Below are 18986 nucleotides of genomic sequence, written 5' to 3'. Positions count from 1 at the left end.
GAGGTTAATAATATTTATTTATTTTGAACAGATAAAATAAACATAATCAAAGTATAACAAATAACTATGAAAGGGGCTTTGGATGAAGTATGACAGCTGATCGAGTCTTTTTTTTTTCAATTTAGTCTAAACTTAAATGAACAGTATTTGTACAGAATTACAAGAAATTAAAGGCATACACTGGGGGAAAAATAATCAGTTCTTTTTTTTTTAAACTGCTGCCTACAGCGATTCATCCTTAAGCTTTTATTTTGACGGTGGCCTTGAGGAAAACAGTTTCCTGTCTTGACGTCATTTCCGGCCGCCAACCCCGACAGCCCCTTTTCGCGGTAAAATGAAATAACCATTGATTGGATTTATTCCGTGTAGTTTAATGCAGTTGGTAAGACACCGAGGGGTTTAACGTCGAGCAGTTAATTTAATCCGATTGTTGATGTTTTTTCTAGCTAATGTAAAGCTAGCGTTAGCATCACTATTCTTTTGACGCCGAGAACTAAATTATTAACCCAAACCACCAGAGGTCCAACAACAGTCGACAGCAAAGCAATGGCGCTTGCAACAGCAGAAAGTTTAAAGGCGCAGCTGGACATCTTCTGCATATCCTGCGAGGATGACTCGGTCCTAGAGAGGAGTGAGTGTTTGACATTTAATGCTTCCCTAATCGTCCAATTCTGTAGCGTTAGCTTAAGAATGGCATTGGAACCTGGGATCACGTGACCTGGATAACAACAGACACGATTCTTTAGTCTTGTCAACCTTTTGCTCTATTGTGCAATAAATCAGACTCGAAGCATAAACATTCAAGTATTATACTTTTCATATTGTCCATTCATTTTTTTGTTTTTACGGTGTATACTTCCTACTTCATTCATTGCTGTTTTTAAAATATCCTATTCAGTTTTTTCTGAATTTTTTCAAAAACCTTGCAGCAGCAGTAGAATTTCATCTTTTCATCCTGTTGATCTGATGTTTTCAGAACTTTATAAACCATTTCTGTCTTTAGTCCTTTGATAAGTTTTAAACTGTTCTCACTGGATTTTTCTCTTTGTTTTAGTATTTGCTGTTTCATTCAAAGACTTTATGCTGACAGCCATTTTTGTTTGTTTGTTTGTTTGTTGCTCAGTGGTTGAGCAGTGCATCTGTCACAGAATTCAGGAGGATGACATGGTGTGTGAGTGGATGGCCTACAACAGCAGGAACCCCAAACCTCTCACCATGAACACGCTGGAGCAGTTTGAACACGAGGTAAAAGCAGGACACAGATCATGGGTTTTTCATGACTGCAGCATAAATGTGGCTCTTCAGCTTTTCCACACTTTTTTCCCTTTTCTCACATTTGGACTTTTGGTTTCTTGACAGGTTTTAAACAAGAGGAACAAGTTCAAATCAGGCCTGAAAAAAGAAGAACCTTATAACAAAACCATGGACATTAACACCTTACAGGACATGTATCCCATACTTTAGGAAAACCAAAAACAATAGTACTATTGTGTTTATTTGTGTTGAGTTTCTGACGCTTTGCAAACCTTAACACAGTTCTCTAACAGAATAAAAGCTGAGGAGGAAGAGGAGAATCTCCTCGACTCTTACTCCACTCCAGCAAAGGTGAGCTCTCAGCTTGAACTTCTGTTTGTCTCCTTCCACCATCAGTTCTGCATAGTTTATGGAGTTTACTGAATCTCTGTGCCACCCCTTCTCCCTTTGCCTCGAGTTACAGGGTTCTCAGAAACGACCGCTAACCACTCCAGAACACCCGCAGTCCAAGAGGAGTGCTGCTCTGCTGGCCAGCCCCGGCCTGCTGCTGTCTCCAGCCAGCTTCTCTGCCAAGTACGAAGCATCACACAGCGTTCACACAGCCTCTGTCAGCTCGGCGCCGAGCCTTCAGCCTGAATATGAACACAGAATTCTGAGATCATTGTCAGAATTTTAATGAATTCTGACTTCTTTTATTAAAGTCAGAATTGTCTGATTAATCATTGAACTCCCTCTAATGGTAACAGTCTGCCTAGACCCTTCTTTTCTTCATGCATCACATAATCTCTAAGAAATACTTCTAGTGGGTGATAAGTTTAACTTCTAAAATTACTCAAGAGATGGTCATTTTCTATGTTCTATGATGCTTAAATTGTCTGAAATAACAGACAACACATTTGTGTGTTTTCTTATAAATACTTCAGATCCAACGGTTTTAAGATGAAAAAAAATAACTATAATAAACCACAAGAAATTTTGTTTCTTTGGAGGATTTGTTCTTTTTCCTACAGCTTCATTGAAGATCAGCGAAAAAAGGGATGTTTATTTTTATATCATGTTGTAGATTTTAAAGCAGTTTCTTCTATGATTAAAGAGATTCAATTCAGAATGGTTAGGAGTAAGAGATGAATGAGGTTTTGTTGGAACTTTGACTTGACTATTGTCTCTCCTCTGAAGTGCCACGCCCTCACAGAAGTACAACCAGCGTGGAGCCAAAGGGGAGGTTGTGGTCACGTTTGGAGCCACGCAGGGAACCCGCTGGGCGGGCAGGAAGAACCCGGCCGCCGGCGTCCAGGTGGACTTTCTGGAAGGGCCTGAAGACTCCCTGCACAGCAGCTACAAATTCATGTTCCAGAGGCTGCGCGACGTCAGAAATGGTGTGCGGGCCCCCAGCAGTGCTCCTTTGCTTTGGTGCTTAGTGTTTCTATATTCACGTCCCTCATTTTTCCAGTGTTGGCAGAGAAGATTGAGGATCTGGGGGAAACCGTCAGGTCTCACTTCCACATCGAGGAGTTTGCCAGCGTGTCTCTGCCCGCACAGGTACGGAGCCGTCACTGCTGTGGGAGTCACACGGTGCTGGATTCTCTGGATTCAGAATACAAAAGCCAAAAGAATCCATACGTGCACGTTCCTTTATTTGATTCCACTTGGATCCATAGTTTCCAGCAACAAACTGAATCAGTCATTTCCTGATTGTTGCTGTCATTTTCTGTGGGAATTGTTCTTGTTTATTATATTGTTTAATGATCTGAAGTTTCCTGTTATTTTAATGCAACAAACCCATAGTTAGGTTTTGGTTTAGATTTCATTCATAATGTCATGATTAAGTCTCTTGAAAAAAAAACACGTTTTCTTTCCCCTCCCTACTATTATATCCGAGTTATTTTTGATGCCTCTGCATCAGTTTTATGCCAAATCCTCAAATTAAAAGCGGGTTTTCTATCTTTGCCGCTCTGATATCCGCTCATTCATTTCTGCCCTCCACCTTCAGGACAGCATAACGGTGTCGGGGCAGATTTGCTGCGACAGTAACGGCAAACTGAACGCTCAGTCTGTTCTGTTGGAGGCGGGACCGGAGCACGGCGGTCAGCAGGTTGCCGTGGACCTGTCGGAGCTTAAAGAGTACTCCCTGTTTCCCGGTCAGGTAGGATGAACCCTGCACAGAAAGAAGTGTTCCTGTAATCTCTGAGCTGGAGGAGACGGTGAGGGGGGTGTTCTCCCGCTGGTGGTTTCTCCTTTGCCTCTGCACTCAGGTTAGTGTGCAGCAGGTTATATGGCCACCCAGAGTAACAGAGCATGCCAAGGACCCGGGCTGGAGGTGAAGCCGGTGTCTGACCGAGAGCTCTGACAGTCGTCTGTGGCTGCAGCAGCAGAAAGATTCAGTTCCAGCTGAACGTTTCTGCTCCAGAGCAGCTTTTTGCATGTCCAGATGGCGTGGAAGTGATTGCATGCAGGTGGTTTTTGTTCTGATTAGTTTCTGTGTTTTTAGGAACTACAAAAGCAAAGAACTCCAAACAGGCGGAGCTCTAACCTCATCATGAAATCTATAGCTGCAATGAAAAGGATAAACGCCACAATGTGTGCGTTCATAGACACGATCAGTTTTGTTTTTGTGCTCCGCCAGTCTGCTTTGGTCTTCCTACTTTATTAACACAGTGTGGCTTTTCGACTTTTAACTGCAGCTCATCTTATAGTTTTCATGAGCAGATGAGATCAGAGCTCAGTTCTTTGCTTTTGTAGTTCTTGAAAATATTTTTTATTGTATGTATTATTTTAGATACACTTGGATTCCAAAAGCTTGAGCTGTTTTGGTATTTTTTGTCTGCTAAAGCTGTTTTCAATCCATCTTTGAATCAACAGGTGGTAGTTATGGAGGGAATGAACACGACCGGAAAAAAACTAGTTGCATCTAAAATTTACGAGGTTTGTCTTCAGGTTTTCTTACTTCTCAGTAAAGTGATAACTTCTTTAAAGATGGCGGTTTTCCCAAAGAAACCTCGTCTCTCTGTTTTTAGGGAGTTCCGCTGCCATTTTACTCCTCAGACATCAAGACGGAGGCAGATGAAGGTAAGGCGGTGGAGCGGGTGGGAGCTCTTATTTTGTGGCGTCTGGTTTCACGGCGTCTGCTCGACGCTCTCCTGCAGTCGCGGAGCCGCTGAACGTTCTGGTGGCCTGTGGACCGTATACGCCCTCTGACAGCCTGACCTTTGACCCTTTGCTGGACCTCATCAGCGTCATCACCAGAGATCGCCCCGACGTCTGCCTGATGGTACAGCACTTCATACGTTGAGGCGTGTTTTTCCGTGTGCTAACGCTCACCTCTCGTCTGCAGCTGGGCCCGTTTGTGGATTCCAGACATGAACAAATCGAGGTAAGAAGGGAGAAAAGCTCTTTTCTGTTAGGAGAAATGTCTAAACGGTTCATACTTTTATAGCAGCTGCACATTGAAAGGATGGCCTACACGTTTGTCGGCTTCTGTTTGGTGCTAATCTTAGTTTTCTCCTGTTTGCGGTTTAGAAAGGCCAGGTGACCGAGACGTTCGAGGGCATTTTCTCCAGATGCATTGAGAGCATTGTGGATGGAACGAGAAGGTCCGTCGTGTTTTTGTGCATCTCTTCAGGACAGCGAGCTGATTTTATTCTCTTGACCCCATTGAAGTTGGATGTGATCAGGTTCAAACTAGGGCTGGACAAAGGAGCTTTTTTCTAATACATCTGTTCTTCTGATTTTATCCTCATCTAGTTCAGAGTCATTAAGGCCAGTTTTTTTTTTTAAGTCCTAAATTTACGAGAAAAAAGTCATACCTGTCAATTTATGAGAATAAAGTTGTATATTTATGACTTTAAAAGTCACTGGCTAAATTTTTTCTTGTAAATGTAAATGTTTTAACACCTAAATTTACAAGAAGAAGTCAAAGTAATGAGGAAAAACACCAAAGTTGTCTGTTTATCAGAGCCTAGCTTGAAGATGAAAAATGTGGAGCCTTTTGTGACGCTTTATTTCCGGATAGGTTTCAAAAACAAACAAGTTCTAAAACTTTGTCGACTCAAAATCAGATTATTTTCAGTGGAGCCGGCTTTCCGGGGTTCTGTTTGGGTAAAGCGGAGATTCATATGTAAAATAAGGAGCTCAGAGACACGTTTGGGTGTAGATGGCCGCTGCTTTATTTTCTTTCTCATTCACAAACCCAGAAGTCCTTTTGTCTCTGCGTCATAAACCTGTCGTGCCCAGATCACCAATACGGGAGGTAAACGGTGTTGCATACGTCCCACTTGATCCCTTTCAGGGTCACAAGGTTGCTGGAGCCTATCCAAGCCATTGACTGTAAAAGAGAACTGGACTGAGTGACCCCTCCCCCTCCAAATTGGAATAACTTGCTGGCTTCAAGAAGCCAAAATCCATAGACTTCTCTAGAGAAATAAACAGATGTTACTCCGTCATTCTGTTGGTTAGAAAAACAATTCTTGCTCTGATACTTTTATTTTAATGTTCTTGCTAATCCTCTTTTCTTTATTTTTCTTTTTTTTTGCAAGGTATGGTAGTTATAATCTGACCAATCAAATGTCCCGATAGAAGCAAGTGCTTCCTGCTGGGTTGCACCTCCAACGTTTGACAGACTGTGTTGCAGCTTTCAAGCGGTGGGGGGGGTGTGGACTTCCAACAAGCTCGCTCCTTATTGGTGACAGTAGTTACAGGGCTCCAGACTGCGAGCAATTGGTCGCATTTTGCGACCAAAATTTGAGAGTGTGCGACTGAATTTTACATCCAGTCGCACATGCGCGACCAGTAAATTTGCCTCCCCCACCCTTCGTATTTTTTATACATTAAACGTAGAAGGGGCACGTCAATGATCAATGAAATAATCAATGAGACGCAAGCCCACACGGACGCAGGCAGACACACACACTCGCGCACATACTCATGAAACGCGAACACGTACACACTCGCGTGATGCCTGTCTGTGAGGCGGCCACTGCGTGTGAGAAGAATAGGGAAAGCCACTGTGAGTGGCTAAAATGCGTGGAGGGGGAGGGGCCTAGAGTGCGCGTAAACATCTGTGGGAAGGAAACTGAAACAAATATCACAACCTGATATGCGCGTCTGAGCTATGAGCAAGTGAACTATTGATTCGTTCTTCCGACCTGCGGCTCGTGTACCAGTGCCAGAGTGTACAGCAGGGGTCTCAAACTCGCGGCCCGCGGGCTATTTGCGGCCCCCAAGATGATATTTTGCGGTCCCCGCCTTAATATGAATGTTTAATGTTACTGCAGCCCGCCAGTTTGTATGAATGACACTTTTTCATTGTCGTGCGCTGAGCTGACAAAGCAACCAATCACAGTGGGGTATATGACTCTTGGGGGCGTGGCAATGACCGGGCTTGAAAGCAGGACACCTGACAGCCCCCTCCCCGGACCACATTAAGGAGTTCCTTACTTTCCTTTAGAACGTATTTATTCGCTCGTAATTTTCTAAATACATGCAGTCCGTGCTGAACTTTTCTCTGGGTCGCACAGAACCGGAGGAAGGTTTAGGTTTTGGTTACGGTTACGGCGGCGCATCAAAGGGTTTATGCACGGCCGTTACGGCAGCACACCGCTCCCGCGGGAGTCGGGGCAGCTGAGGAGAATAAATGTCCCACACCTACATGCGTGACAGCTAACGGGGCTTGAACTTTAAACACGCTCGATCAAAAACAACATTAGTTTTAGACTCACTGAAAATACGAGGGGAAAATGCAACGATAGACGTGTTTGAGATGAACCAGCACCTCGCCTGGATCATTGGGGACACCAGGCGGGGGGGCAGTGAGATGAAAGCGAATCTGCAGCAAGACTGAAGGACAACAGTTGGAGTTGTCCTTAACATTCAATTTAGTTTTAATATTCTTCTCCCCCTTAGTATGATCTGTGTTATTATATATTTTATGATTATTTTAAGGTTTTGTGATGTATGTAGCCTTTTTTAATAAATTGGTATTTTAAATTATTTTAATTAATCATTCCACTACAAAAACCATCAGGACACATGTCCCATAATGCATTGTTTTGTAGTCTGTAGGGCAGCTTTCAGTCAGTTCAGTTTCCAGCTGTGTCCGGGTAGGTTTGCCCCTTGCTCCCACCCCTTTCTCGCGATATTTTTGTGATCTCAAACACGGTTATTGTGCATCTTGGCTGCACCTATTTAGTGTCACAAAGATAAATTTCCATCCGTTTTCTTTACTATTTGTACTGTCATGACAGCGATGGTGATGTCAGTTTACCTGTTGTTACATCTTCAAAAGTGCAGAATAAAATGTGACACTGAATTTGAAACAGCACATTATAATTTCTGCGTCTATTATTAAAGTATTTATTAGTAATACAGTGGAAATGAGTAGATTTGGTTATAATGTTGATTTACGGTATGCGCCCCTAAATTTTCTGGTTGTGCCCCTAAAATTTTCAGTTAGGGGCCACTATGCTCCTAGTGAAAAAAGTTAGTCTGGAGCCCTGAGTTACCATAGAAACAATCACTGCTAACCGACGCAATCTGGCTCCAGCATGACGACATTTATAACGTAAAAGATCGCATCTCGTACAAATCATTTCGAGATGCGGAGTGTGGAGTTTAAACTTGCTTTTGTGCGTTTTTACTCTGAATTTGAAGCTAAAGTTTGATTTCTTCTCCACAGCGTTGGATGTCACCTGGTGTTTGTGCCATCCCAGAGAGACGTCCACCACCCTCTCATCTACCCTCAGCCGCCATTCACTCTGCCACACCTCAGCAAGAACCAGAGCCAGGTCAGACGCACACAAATATGTTGACTGATTCCATCCAGCAGAGGGCGCTCTGTTTGTCCTCCACATCCGTTCTAAACAGAACTTTTGAGAAGAGACTGGTTTTCATTCTGCAGCGCATCACCCTGGTGCCCGACCCGTGCACCCTCCTGATCGATGGCGTGACCTTCGGCCTGACCTCCACTGACATCCTCTTCCACATGGGAGCCGAGGAAATCAGCAAGTGAGGAAGAATGAAAGAAGTCTGATATTCATGTGGCGTGTTGCCTTTGAGACGAAGTGAATTCTAAAACTCGGGTTGACGTGGCTTTAGCCCAAAAGGCTAAATCAGAACATGTTCTTAATAGCTTACCTTGTTACATTTATCAAAGATTCGATTAAAATGTTGGTTTTGGTGTTTTTTCTGACGATGGAGGATATTTATAAAGAAATGTCATCTTAAGTTTGCATTTCTGAGAATTTAATTATTTGTGGATCAGGCGCAGAGGAAAAAACGGAGTGGCCGCAGAGCTCCGATATTGCTCCCCATTTCTGTTGCACCGGTAATGTTGGGCAGAGTGTGTAAACAGGTGGATGATGGGATGTGGGGGGGGGCTACTACACGCCAGCAGTCCCGCTCACAATTCAGAGGAAAACTTCAAATGAACTCCTGCCGCTCTGCAGAAACTATGTTCTAGAAAATGCAGGTTTTTTCAAATGTTTTGCTAAAATCGGCGTCAACATAATTAAGGGAGCACTGCGAAGGCTTTTACAGTAGATCAGAAGATGATGGGGGTGGGACTTTAACGTGAAGCATCAGCAACCGGAAGTCCTTCCCGCCCACGCTTTTAAAAGAATTTGTTTGGCGTTAAGGAAGAAGTGGTTTGTGTTGCAGCGGCAGCGGCTCAGACAGATTCTCGCGCATTTTGAAGCACATGCTGGTCCAGAGGAGGTAAACGTCTAAAGACAGAACCTTCAGTCGAATCCGGTAATTAAGTTTGACTCACTTTAGCGTATTTGTCACTCAGTTATTACCCGCTGTACCCTCCGGCGGAGGAGGTCAACATGGATTATGAGAAGTTCCAGAGCTTCGCTCAGATTCCTCTCATTCCAGACGTCCTCATCGTTCCGTCTGAGCTAAGATATTTCATCAAGGTACATTTTAGATTATTTTTTGGGGAATATTTCTCTCTTTTTTGGGGGTATTAAGGGTCCCCCTCCCCCTCTCCCACCACAGGATGTCCTTGGCTGCGTGTGTTTGAACCCGGGACGGCTCACCAAAGGTCAGGTGGGAGGAACTTATGGGAGGCTGCTCCTTCAGCGCAGCGCTGCACCAGAGGGAGGACAGAGGAGGAGCCCCTGTTTGGCTGCACAGGTGGTGAAAATCTGAAATCAGCTGGTCGCCTCCGTCCTCTCTGACAGTCAAAAAAAAAACTTCAAAAGAAATCTCCTGTACTATTAAAAACAAGTTCTATCATTTATTTTTATATTTCAAGAGCCCTGTTGGCCTTAAATGTGTGTTTAAATACAGCAGCCACAATAAATGTGTTTTCAAAATCTGCACAATTTGTTTTTGGTATTTTTTTTTGTTGTTTTTTTTTGCCACCAAAATTCCCTTTCAGTGTCACGCTGCTGTCCAGAGATTTCCAACATCAAAAGACGTCCTGACTCCTGTCCTGTCTCATCCGTCTGTTCTCATCAGTGAACAGGAGCACAAGTTCAGTCATAAAAGGGATCAAACTCATCCGAGTCTCCCTGGAGCTCGGTCTTCTGTCTGTCCTCCGTCACTTGGAACAGGTCCAGGTGGGAAACATCTGAAAAAGAATGGGAGTGAACATCCGCCACAACCGCACCAGCTTTGACTGCATTCGTTTACCTTTCTGCTTCCTGTCTTGAGGCGCGAGGACATTTTCGACATCGTCCCCATCGCTTGACTCTACGGCGTTAGAAGATCCTGTGTTCTCCTCCTCCTCTTCCTCGGCTGCTGTCTCTGGAATCGTCTGCGCGGAGCTTTGGAGGACGCTTTCTTCAGCTGGCATCACAAGAACCAACTGAATCTTTTTCTCTTTGTAACTTTTATTCTGCGGAGAGATGATGCTGTCATCTGAATCTGTTTTCCCTCCATCCCTCCTGGACTCCTCTTCACTCTTCTTCTCACTACTTTCCATTTCTTCCTCATCTTCATCCTGAGAAGAGGAGGAATCTTTTATCTTTTCATCATCAACCTCCTTGAGTTGGTTTGGTTGCTCTTCATTTAGATCTTTTTCTGCTGCTGTTCCTGCTGCTTCTTCATCTTCCTCCTCTGCTGCTGTTCCTGCTGCTTCTTCATCTTCCTCCTCTGCTGCTGTTCCTGCTGCTTCTTCATCTTCCTCCTCTGCTGCTGTTCCTGCTGCTTCTTCATCTTCCTCCTCTGCTGCTGTTCCTGCTGCTTCTTCATCTTCCTCCTCTGCTGCTGTTCCTGCTTCTTCCTCGGTTGTGGTTTTCATGGAACAGTCATCCTCTTCTACACTCCTGTCCTTCTGACTCTTCTGCCTTTTCTCTTCTTCTCTACTGCTGAGCTTCGTTTGGATTTCTTCTTCTGTGTTCCTTCGCTCACAGCTCTCACTGCCTTGCTGTTCTTCCTCTTCAGATTCCCCTTGTCTGCTCCTCTCTGATTCATCACTGTGGCTTTGTTGTCCCTGTTTTGCTTGAATGGATCCTTTAGTCGAGCTCCCAGATTCCTCCTCAGAATGTCGGTTCCTTTCATTTAGTCTTTCTGACCTCTTCTCTGTCCTTTCCTCTTCGTCAGGTCTTGGTGATGCAGCTATGAGGCCCTCACTTCTCTGTGTTTCTCTGAAGCTCCCTTTAACTGATGAAGGATCTTTTAGGAGTTGGGATTCTGCGACAGAAGCACTGGAAGTCCTGATGATTGTAAATGAATGTAAAGCACAACATTTACTTCTTCGGGCTCTGAAAATGAGCTTTAGAAAAAGAAACATCAAAAGTCTCTTACTCCACTGAGTTTACATCTGAGGAAGATACCTCTACTCTTTTCTTCCTCTTTTCTTTGGTAGACGGAGTGGGACCTCTGCTGCTCCCGCTGCTCTCAGAATTTCTGCTGGAGAGGCGAACTGAAAAACAAGTGCAAGAAAAATATCTACACGCACTTTGAATAAATACTGACGGGAGGCAGCAAGTTTTCTCTAATGAGTTGTCTCTACCTGGTTTAATGTCAAACTCAGGAGACAGCTGACTGTTCCGGCTCCCACCTCTTCTTCTCTTTGAGTTCTCTCCATTCTGGAAGCCTCTTAACTCAGGATGAGGCTCCTCTTTGTATCCATGGGAACCTAGAGAGGTCCCAGCTAGCCAAGGATACCCGTGCTGTGATGGAGGACAAGGCGATGAGGCGAGGGGGTGCACAAGCAAAGGGTGAGAGATGGTGGGCGGAGACAGGAGAGCAGGAGTCTGAGGTGGATTCGATCCTCTGAGAGGAAACATGCTGCTCTGGATCTGAGGATGTGTTAACCAGGAGTATTGCGTAAAGGGATGAGGGCGGCCATCTTGGTTGTTTCTACATTCTGGGGTGGACCAGCCTTGAGGAGCAACAGTTTTCTGTGCATCTGCCAAAAAGGACACAAGTCAAGTGAGCTTGAAGCTCAGTGGACAAAAATGGGATCATCTCAAAGACCCACTCCGATCATCTTTTGTGAAAGTGTTTCCAGTGTTTTTTAAATTATTATTGTGCCATTTTTAGCTAAAATCCAAAAACCTGTGTCGTTTTCTAGGACTTACTTCCTGCAGGGCAGCAGGAGTTCATTAGAAATTCACCTGAGTTGTGGGTGGAATCGTTAGCACGGCGTTAGCCCACCCCTACTTCCCGTCATCCATCTGTTTACATGTTCTCCTGCAAGCTTGCCGCCCCTCACACCCCCAACCTAACATACCGGTGCAACAAAAATGGCGAGCAATGTTGTATCTATGTAGGCGTACAGTTTTGAGCCAGATACCAGCTCAGACGAGGAAAACAAAGATCAGCAGGGCTTCATTTCATGGATTCATCAGCTTGAGGCCTGCTGATTGTATTTTCTACATCACAACTGCAAGCTTTTTCCAACTGCATTTTATCGTCTGCTCCTGATTCACAACGATTTAAATAAAGAAATACTCAGAAATGCAATTTCAAGCTCTATTTTCTTAAAATGTGACCATGATCAGAAAAATGCCATAAGAAGTCGTTAAAAATACAAAAAACCCTATTTTCATCAGAGTGGGTCTTTAACGCAGCAAGCTCACCTTGTGAAGGGAAAGAATCATCTGCTGTGAGGTTTGGAACAGGATATTCTGCCTCCTCCTGGCGTGACTTAAAGTGTTTCTCCACCCTCTGCTGAAGAAACAGAGAACTTTAGGCAGGGTAGATTGACCAATTTATTTCAGTTATGTGTAGAGACAGAACATTTGTTAGAAGTTCTGTTCAAATTCCTATTCTCGGATCTGCATCTGTTTGCCTTTGCACACGCAGGTCTGTACCTCCTTTTGGACAGCCACTGTTTTCTCCTTGAACTGCTGAAGCCAGCGTGGTGCGCTCTCCTCTAGATACCCCTCATACTCCATCTGCAAATGTCAAAGTTGCAAAAATATTCCAAAAAATAATAATCTTCATCAACAATCATGCTTTAATCGGTTTGTTTTCGTCCTGTATGCATGTCATCTGTCTGTGCACCCGTATTGTTTTCATGGCAGCGTTGCAGGCCAGCATCTCATCCAGCGCAGACTGGGCCTCCTCAAACTGCTGCAGCAGCTGCCTGTTGCGCTGCTGAGCTCTGCGCTCCCTTTCCTTCAGCAGCTCCAGGTACTGCTGAAGCTGGATTGCTCTTCTGCAGAAAACATCAACAAAAAGATGCACAAACTGCCAGAAAAAAAGGGGACATTTTTACTCCATAAGCATCCTGTTGCATTTTGTTCTTGCACTTACAGACGTTGTAGACTTGTGGGAGTTGAAAATCCATCCCCAAACAGCACAGACCTGCAGGAACAATGACAGAAGAAAAGCATCACAGCTCATCCTGACGGTTCCGACACCAAATATTAAAAGTAGCAGGTCAGAGTTGAAAACTTAGTGCAGCACCTCTAATTTATGTACATTTGTAATTTTTGTATATTTGTAATGACAAAATAAGGACAATAAATGGGAAATAATTTAAACAGATTGTCTTTGCATTTCAGCAAAATATGTGTGATATAAATCTTTTTTGGAAGATAAAAAACACTCTTGAGAGGACAGCATGTTGCTATTTGTTTTTCTTTGTTTATTTTTGCTTTTTTTTTGACCTAGCAAATCTCCAGGCAAAATCTTTAAGCAAACTGAAAATAAATCCAAATCCTTTTCACTGGAAATGGGCTTAGTGGTAACGTTGGTGTAAAATAAATTGCAGAATTGTTAAAGGTTTGAACTACAATAATAAACAATGGCGTAACTCCAGAAAAACATTTTTTAAAATAAAGTTACTTCAAATTTTATTAAAACAAACAACAGAATTGATTCTAATTCGTTGCCATTTGATTTCTTTGAAACAAAAACATCTATAAATGCAACTTTAGATTCTAATCTCATCAAATAATTTTACTTCACAAAAGCAATTTTGAAATTATTCCCACTCTGCCTTATATCAAAAGAACCCCTTTATAGTTGTAATTCCTCACAGCCGTGAAACGCTTAAACAGTCTTACCTCTTTCCAAAGTGTTTCTTCTGTTTCAGAAATATGTTTTGTTCAGTCAAATGCCCAGAAGACTTCAGTTTCTCTGTCGGTGTAGCCATGACTGCCAGCTTTCATTAGATGCAGAGATTATCAGGGATTAAGAGCTGTGCTTTGAGGGGGAGGGACTGCTGCAAGCTTTCACCCAATGAATGGTAATGGCATAGTTATGGGATATAATAACTGTCGGAAAATTGTATTACATTAAAAATAAAACAAACACAAAAAATGTAATTTTTTTAATGTTATAAAACCTTCTTTATGACTGTATTTTATTTCAACAAATATGAAAAGAATGTCTTTTTTTGTCTGGTATTTACAAGACAAGACTAAAGAAAGACTAAAATCGTAAATCAATTTCAATCTGAAATAAAATAGTTTGGGCCGTTTAAAAAGGTTATGATGAAGGACAAAGCCTCAAAATTAAAATATTTTTGTATTTAAATATCTATATTGTAATTAAAACTTATTCAAAATCACGATGGAGTATTGGAGTAAACATGAAAAAATTATTTTACAAGAATAAAGTGGTCTCAAAAAAGTCATAAAAATTTATATAAATGATAGAATATCTATTTATGGCAGTAAAAAAAACAACGAAATTATTGTCACGAAATAAATGATGATGCGGAATTATTATCATGTTCTCCTGTTTAACCCCGAGTGAAATATGACGTTGCACCAAGGAGCAGCCGTGATTTGGGTTCGGCAGTATCGTATTTCCTGACTGAGAAAAGTGGATTTTAGAAGATTTGCGCGTGTCGAATTAAACTTTTCCACCTTTTCGAATATTCCGATACTTGTATACGTCACTAATAATTTCGTACTTTTTATTTTAGGTCACGCTTGGTGTTAAAAGATTGAAATGTTACAAACTTACTAATGAAAGCTAACCACCGTCACAAATAGTCAACTCTGGGAACTGAAAACGCGCCCCGGTTGAAGTTCAAGTAACTTGTTCAAATCGAACAGACTTGAGAAAGCCCGAAAAAGATGACGAGTTTACGCAGCAAGGTGTTATGCCAAGCCGAGAGGATATGTAACCACCTCCCCGTCTTCCTCAACACCTTCCTGGTTTTCTCCATCACCGGGGAGGTGAGTTACCTGGTGCTGGTGGAGGCTCCGCTGGAGGCTGAGCAGCAGAAGTCTGAATGGTCCGGCTGGTGGAAGGCAGTTCACCTGCTGAGCCAGTACTTCATGCTGGCGAACATCTGCTGGAACGCGCTCCTCTTCGTCAAAACCAACCCCAGCATCAAAGGAGTGTTTCTGGGTGGAGATGGTCTGGGTCAGGGATGGAGGTAAGCAGGAAGTCCGTGTGTCGTTCTGGCTGTTTTGGAGACTTCCGCGATCGAGTTAGGTTAGGATAATATTTACTTTATGTCACAACCAATCAAAATATAACTTTGTTGTTTACATTTTGGGATAATAATTTTGTTGTAGGTAAAGGAGGAACTTAAAATAAAATTAGCTCCTAACTCATGTTAGTCATTTTAGGTTTGTGCTTCAGAATCAGAATTTAACCCTCAGAAGTCCCTTTCTGATCATTTTTTACTTATCTATAATAATTTATAGGGGTTAAACGCTCCATTCTGATTAATCCATTTGTAGAAAAATAGATCCATGTAGGTTTTTATTTTCCTCGTCTGCCCCACCCCCCCAAAAAACACCACACACACACAACACACAATTTCAGATGAACTCTTGAACTTCAGAAACGATGTCCTATAAAAGGATGCAGGTTCATTTTATTTTGGCTTAAAACTCCATATTCATTAAAAGAGCATTGGGAACGCTCTTAGAGTAGATGAGCACATGATAAAACTGGACTTCTTCGTTTTTTAATGAGCTCCAAACCCAAGCTGACCTGACAGCGCATGTCAATCAATAAGTGTTGATGTAAATTAACATCATAAACTATATCATGTCAAGATCATTTGATACAAACTATTTTTTCATCATCAGCTTCAATGACCTTTTCTCCTCCTTGTCATGCAGGTACTGTTATACCTGTGAGACGCACACTCCTCCACGGTGCTCCCACTGCTTTGACTGTAAAGTGTGCGTCCTGCGGCGGGATCACCACTGCGTTTTCTTCGGTCAGTGTGTGGGATTCCGCAATTACCGCTACTTCCTGAGCTGCCTGCTGTTCATGTGGTCGGGGCTGTTGTACGCCGTGGTGATGAATGCGGAGGTCTTCATGGTCATACTGAAGGAGGGCGTCACCCTGCACAGCATCTTGCTGCTGCTTGTTCCTTGGATCATGCTTGTATCAGGTATGAGTTTACGTCTGAAGTTACGTACACGCCATGCAGTTGACGTACCTTCTCTCGTTTTACCCACGGTGTTCACACTGAGCGAGCAGGGGGGGGGCTTCTTCTTCTAGTTTTTCATCTACAGTTGGAAGAGGTTTGGAGGAAAATGTGAAAGCGGCGCAAATCTTGTGAATCTGGATCCTGTCTTTCTCTTTTGGGGCTCTGTCCCGATACATGAAAGAGTTGCTGTCCAGCCGGACACAAAGCGCAGTGAAAATTGATCCTTCATGATCAATTTTCAAATAGTTGGCACTTCGGTGAATTATAGGGGATGCCATTCCTGCGTCACTACCAAATCTGAGTCCCTCTTTGGTCAAAGTTCATCCCGGATTCATTAGCGTTTAGTGGTTCGCGCAATTTTGAATGTAGAGCCCGAAAATGATTGTAGAAACCTGCGTGGCTAAGCGTGAATATGAGTGTTTTTGATCACGGAACCCTGAAACGCGCATTTACGCCATTTACATGGACTTTTCATCAGGACTGGCCGCTTGAATGCGCGTTGTTGAGGGCGGTTTGAACGTAGTTTTATTATTAAGTGTATTCCAAAATGAAGTTTTAATCTAAATGTTCCTTTTTCTTTATTTGTAGGTCAAGTGTCAGCACGTGCCTTTGCCTTCGCCTTCATCGCTGACACATGCGTGGTCGGGTTCCTGCTGGTCTCCGCCTTCTTTTTCTTCCATCTCATCCTGTTATGTCGAGGTCAGACCACTAGGGAGTGGTACTCGTCCCGACGCCCTTACAGCCTCGGACTCCTGGGAAACCTGCGTCACACGCTGGGCCTCCGCTGGCACCTCTGCTGGCTCTGCCCCCTCATCCCATCCCCCATGCCCGGTGACGGGATACACTTCCAAGTCACAGGGTCACTGGAACCGACCCGGTAACAGATGGGGATCAAAAGAGTCCACAATGAAATGGTGCTGGTTAATATTATCCTGATCAGGAGCAGGGAAAAAGGCCTAATCTAATCAGAAGGTAGCTTGGGATGGATTGAAGCTGAGAACTATGTGACTGTTTTAGATAATAGGGGTGGTAAACTTCAGACTTCTGCAGAGTTTGGCTGCGTTGGGACAGAATAAAAGCTCTTATTCTGAAGGTGCACTGATTTAACCTGAGGTATTCCACACTGACTGAGACTGACGCTGTAATCAACACTGATCTACTGAAACTCTTAATAGTGAAAAATGAAAATGTGTTTGCAACACAACACTGGAAAAAAGGAATGTTTTAAATGAAACGTAAGCCAAACACATAATAAATATTATAAAATAAGCATCAGAATTGTCTGACTCATTTAGTGGATCGTTAAGTATTTTCAGTCAGTTTGTGTTTTTATCTGCCTAAATCTGAATCGCATGCAGGATCTGTTTACACTCGCCCTGGTTAAAGTCATCAACCGCTTCTTATTTGCTTTTTTGCACAATCAGAAAGGTTCAAACTTCTTTGTATTTACTCTTTTGCAGTCATATGTGTGTGTTTTTTTTAATTCCTCATTCATCGTAGTGTTAATTAAACACTGAGGGGACAGCTGTAGCTTTTTCAGTGATGTCTTAAAGGCCACGGAGCAGCAGACCTGAAACCTAAACCCACAAGTACTAGATGTTGCCAAACATGCTGCAGTTCACTGACAATTTAAATTCATCCTTTTGAAAACAGACATGAAAATGTCTACATGCGACATTTGTCAAGTGCTTTTTTTCATGCTTCATATTCTCTTTCAAGCCTGCCCTGCCTCACTGTGCATTCTCCATTATGCTCTGCATTCAAATGTCTACTTTTGGGCAATTTTCCTGTGTTACTTCGAACCCCCCCCCCCCCCCCCCCCCTTTGCCTTAAAATGTTGTTTCACATTTCTGCTGGAAAAAGGTTCTTGTTTACTCATTTATGTTAAAGCCAAAAATTGTTTTTTTGTGTTGGTAATTGTTTCACTAAAGATGTTGACTTTTTGTGTTTGCTTTTTCCATTTGAAAGGGATTATTAAAGTGTGTGAAGGGATATTCCACATTGTTGTTTTTTATATTTCCAATTGTGTATTTGCACTGGTGTACTCTAAAAATAAACTTGGGTTTGAAAACTTTTCTATGTTCTCAGGATTTACTGGATTACAAACAAGTTATTCAAATGATTATTTACAGTGTGTTTTACTTTCAAACTCATAAATCACATGTGTGAAATAATAAATACTGCAACTGTTTTAATATAATTTTCTTTAAAAATACTGTTTAATATGCGACATGACTCCTCCTGTATCATTTTAAAGTTCATCTATTTTCATACACCTGCAGAAATAGATCTTCATCTACAGTGGCTAAAGTACCATGTAGTATTTTATTTTTATATGAAGGCTTTATAGTTACATAATTATTGTAACATTTTTTTAAGTTTTGGTAAAAAATTAGAGCACCTATTGCACAACAGAAGGACTGATTCTCAGTTTTAAGTAGTTAAGTCCATAAATGTGAAAACATGTAATGTCTTTTCCAGAGGCCTCAGAAAGGCTGAAACAAAAATGCTACAAAATAAAAGCTGGTTAAAATGACTGGCCAACAACAGTAGGACAAACAACTGTTGACTGGTAATAAATATAAATTAATATTTATAAGGACCCCAAAAATGAAAGGAAAGTGTTTGGGTCTCTGAAGCCTCTGAGTGAAAACCAGTTTAAAAAGTCTAAAAGGACTTAAGAAGCGCACATTTTAGTTTATTTATTTACAAATCTGTTCGTAGCTCATGAACTCGTAGATTTAAATAAAAACATTTTCAACCATAGATGATGTAAAACGTGAGTTATTGAACATTTAGGTATTTTAAGTAAATAATTGCAAAAGATTCAGTGGTACACTATATTTAATCACTCCAAATAGTAACTTATTATAATAATTCATTATAATTTAATGAATTACTCCCAACTTGATCATTTGACATGTTATGTTTA

At 42.3% G+C, this 18986-nt stretch overlaps 3 protein-coding genes across 6 annotated transcripts; 2 read left to right on the top strand and 1 right to left on the bottom strand.

Moving 5' to 3' along the window:
* The first annotated feature begins 259 nt into the window (after nucleotides 1-259).
* pola2 (polymerase (DNA directed), alpha 2) lies at nucleotides 260-9575 on the top strand. 3 transcript variants are annotated; one of them, XM_020706513.3, is made up of 19 exons: nucleotides 261-329; nucleotides 519-631; nucleotides 1124-1245; nucleotides 1360-1448; nucleotides 1548-1605; nucleotides 1718-1827; nucleotides 2431-2630; nucleotides 2705-2793; nucleotides 3245-3397; nucleotides 4114-4176; nucleotides 4269-4320; nucleotides 4398-4522; nucleotides 4586-4624; nucleotides 4771-4844; nucleotides 7925-8033; nucleotides 8147-8253; nucleotides 8905-8961; nucleotides 9038-9164; nucleotides 9247-9575. In XM_020706513.3, exons 2-19 carry the CDS (start codon nucleotides 547-549, stop codon nucleotides 9397-9399), a joined length of 1812 nt encoding a protein of 603 aa, XP_020562172.1. In that variant the 5' UTR covers nucleotides 261-329; nucleotides 519-546; the 3' UTR covers nucleotides 9400-9575. The 3 variants fall into 3 exon arrangements, with proteins under 3 accessions (XP_004073218.1, XP_023814858.1, XP_020562172.1); XM_004073170.4 differs by having other exon boundaries at nucleotides 260-631; XM_023959090.2 differs by lacking the exon at nucleotides 8905-8961 and having other exon boundaries at nucleotides 260-631.
* Nucleotides 9474-13916, bottom strand: LOC101174438 (uncharacterized). Of its 2 annotated transcripts, none has more exons than XM_004073223.5 (9): nucleotides 13716-13916; nucleotides 12961-13011; nucleotides 12709-12862; nucleotides 12516-12599; nucleotides 12282-12372; nucleotides 11210-11608; nucleotides 11002-11119; nucleotides 9886-10910; nucleotides 9474-9823 (listed from the first exon to the last, which is right to left on the bottom strand). In XM_004073223.5, exons 1-9 carry the CDS (start codon nucleotides 13802-13804, stop codon nucleotides 9729-9731), a joined length of 2106 nt encoding a protein of 701 aa, XP_004073271.1. In that variant the 5' UTR covers nucleotides 13805-13916; the 3' UTR covers nucleotides 9474-9728. The 2 variants fall into 2 exon arrangements, with proteins under 2 accessions (XP_004073271.1, XP_011478324.1); XM_011480022.4 differs by having other exon boundaries at nucleotides 12282-12369.
* Nucleotides 13917-14287: 371 nt separating this feature from the next.
* On the top strand, nucleotides 14288-18129 carry zdhhc24 (zDHHC palmitoyltransferase 24). The gene is made up of 3 exons (XM_023959089.2): nucleotides 14288-15040; nucleotides 15738-16015; nucleotides 16643-18129. Exons 1-3 carry the CDS (start codon nucleotides 14736-14738, stop codon nucleotides 16933-16935), a joined length of 876 nt encoding a protein of 291 aa, XP_023814857.1. The 5' UTR covers nucleotides 14288-14735; the 3' UTR covers nucleotides 16936-18129.
* The last annotated feature ends 857 nt before the right edge of the window (nucleotides 18130-18986 follow it).

This window comes from Oryzias latipes, chromosome 10 (genome assembly GCF_053564925.1).
Source record: "Oryzias latipes strain Hd-rR chromosome 10, Olatipes_Hd-rR_3.1".
Lineage (NCBI taxonomy): Eukaryota > Metazoa > Chordata > Actinopteri > Beloniformes > Adrianichthyidae > Oryzias > Oryzias latipes.
This window is presented reverse-complemented; position numbering and strand designations above follow the sequence as displayed.

Excerpts from the sequence above, each read along its gene's own strand:
- pola2 (XM_004073170.4), top strand. The coding sequence starts at position 547 with ATGGCGCTTGCAACAGCAGAAAGTTTAAAGGCGCAGCTGGACATCTTC. Across the intron at positions 4,523-4,585 it reads GCCCCGACGTCTGCCTGATG|CTGGGCCCGTTTGTGGATTC; the intron begins GTACAGCACTTC and ends TCTCGTCTGCAG. Across the intron at positions 9,165-9,246 it reads AGCTAAGATATTTCATCAAG|GATGTCCTTGGCTGCGTGTG; the intron begins GTACATTTTAGA and ends CTCCCACCACAG.
- zdhhc24 (XM_023959089.2), top strand. The coding sequence starts at position 14,736 with ATGACGAGTTTACGCAGCAAGGTGTTATGCCAAGCCGAGAGGATATGT. Across the intron at positions 15,041-15,737 it reads GGTCTGGGTCAGGGATGGAG|GTACTGTTATACCTGTGAGA; the intron begins GTAAGCAGGAAG and ends CTTGTCATGCAG. Across the intron at positions 16,016-16,642 it reads TTGGATCATGCTTGTATCAG|GTCAAGTGTCAGCACGTGCC; the intron begins GTATGAGTTTAC and ends CTTTATTTGTAG.
- LOC101174438 (XM_004073223.5), bottom strand. The coding sequence starts at position 13,804 with ATGGCTACACCGACAGAGAAACTGAAGTCTTCTGGGCATTTGACTGAA. Across the intron at positions 13,012-13,715 it reads AAGAAACACTTTGGAAAGAG|GTCTGTGCTGTTTGGGGATG; the intron begins GTAAGACTGTTT and ends TTGTTCCTGCAG. Across the intron at positions 12,863-12,960 it reads CCCACAAGTCTACAACGTCT|AAGAGCAATCCAGCTTCAGC; the intron begins GTAAGTGCAAGA and ends TGTTTTCTGCAG.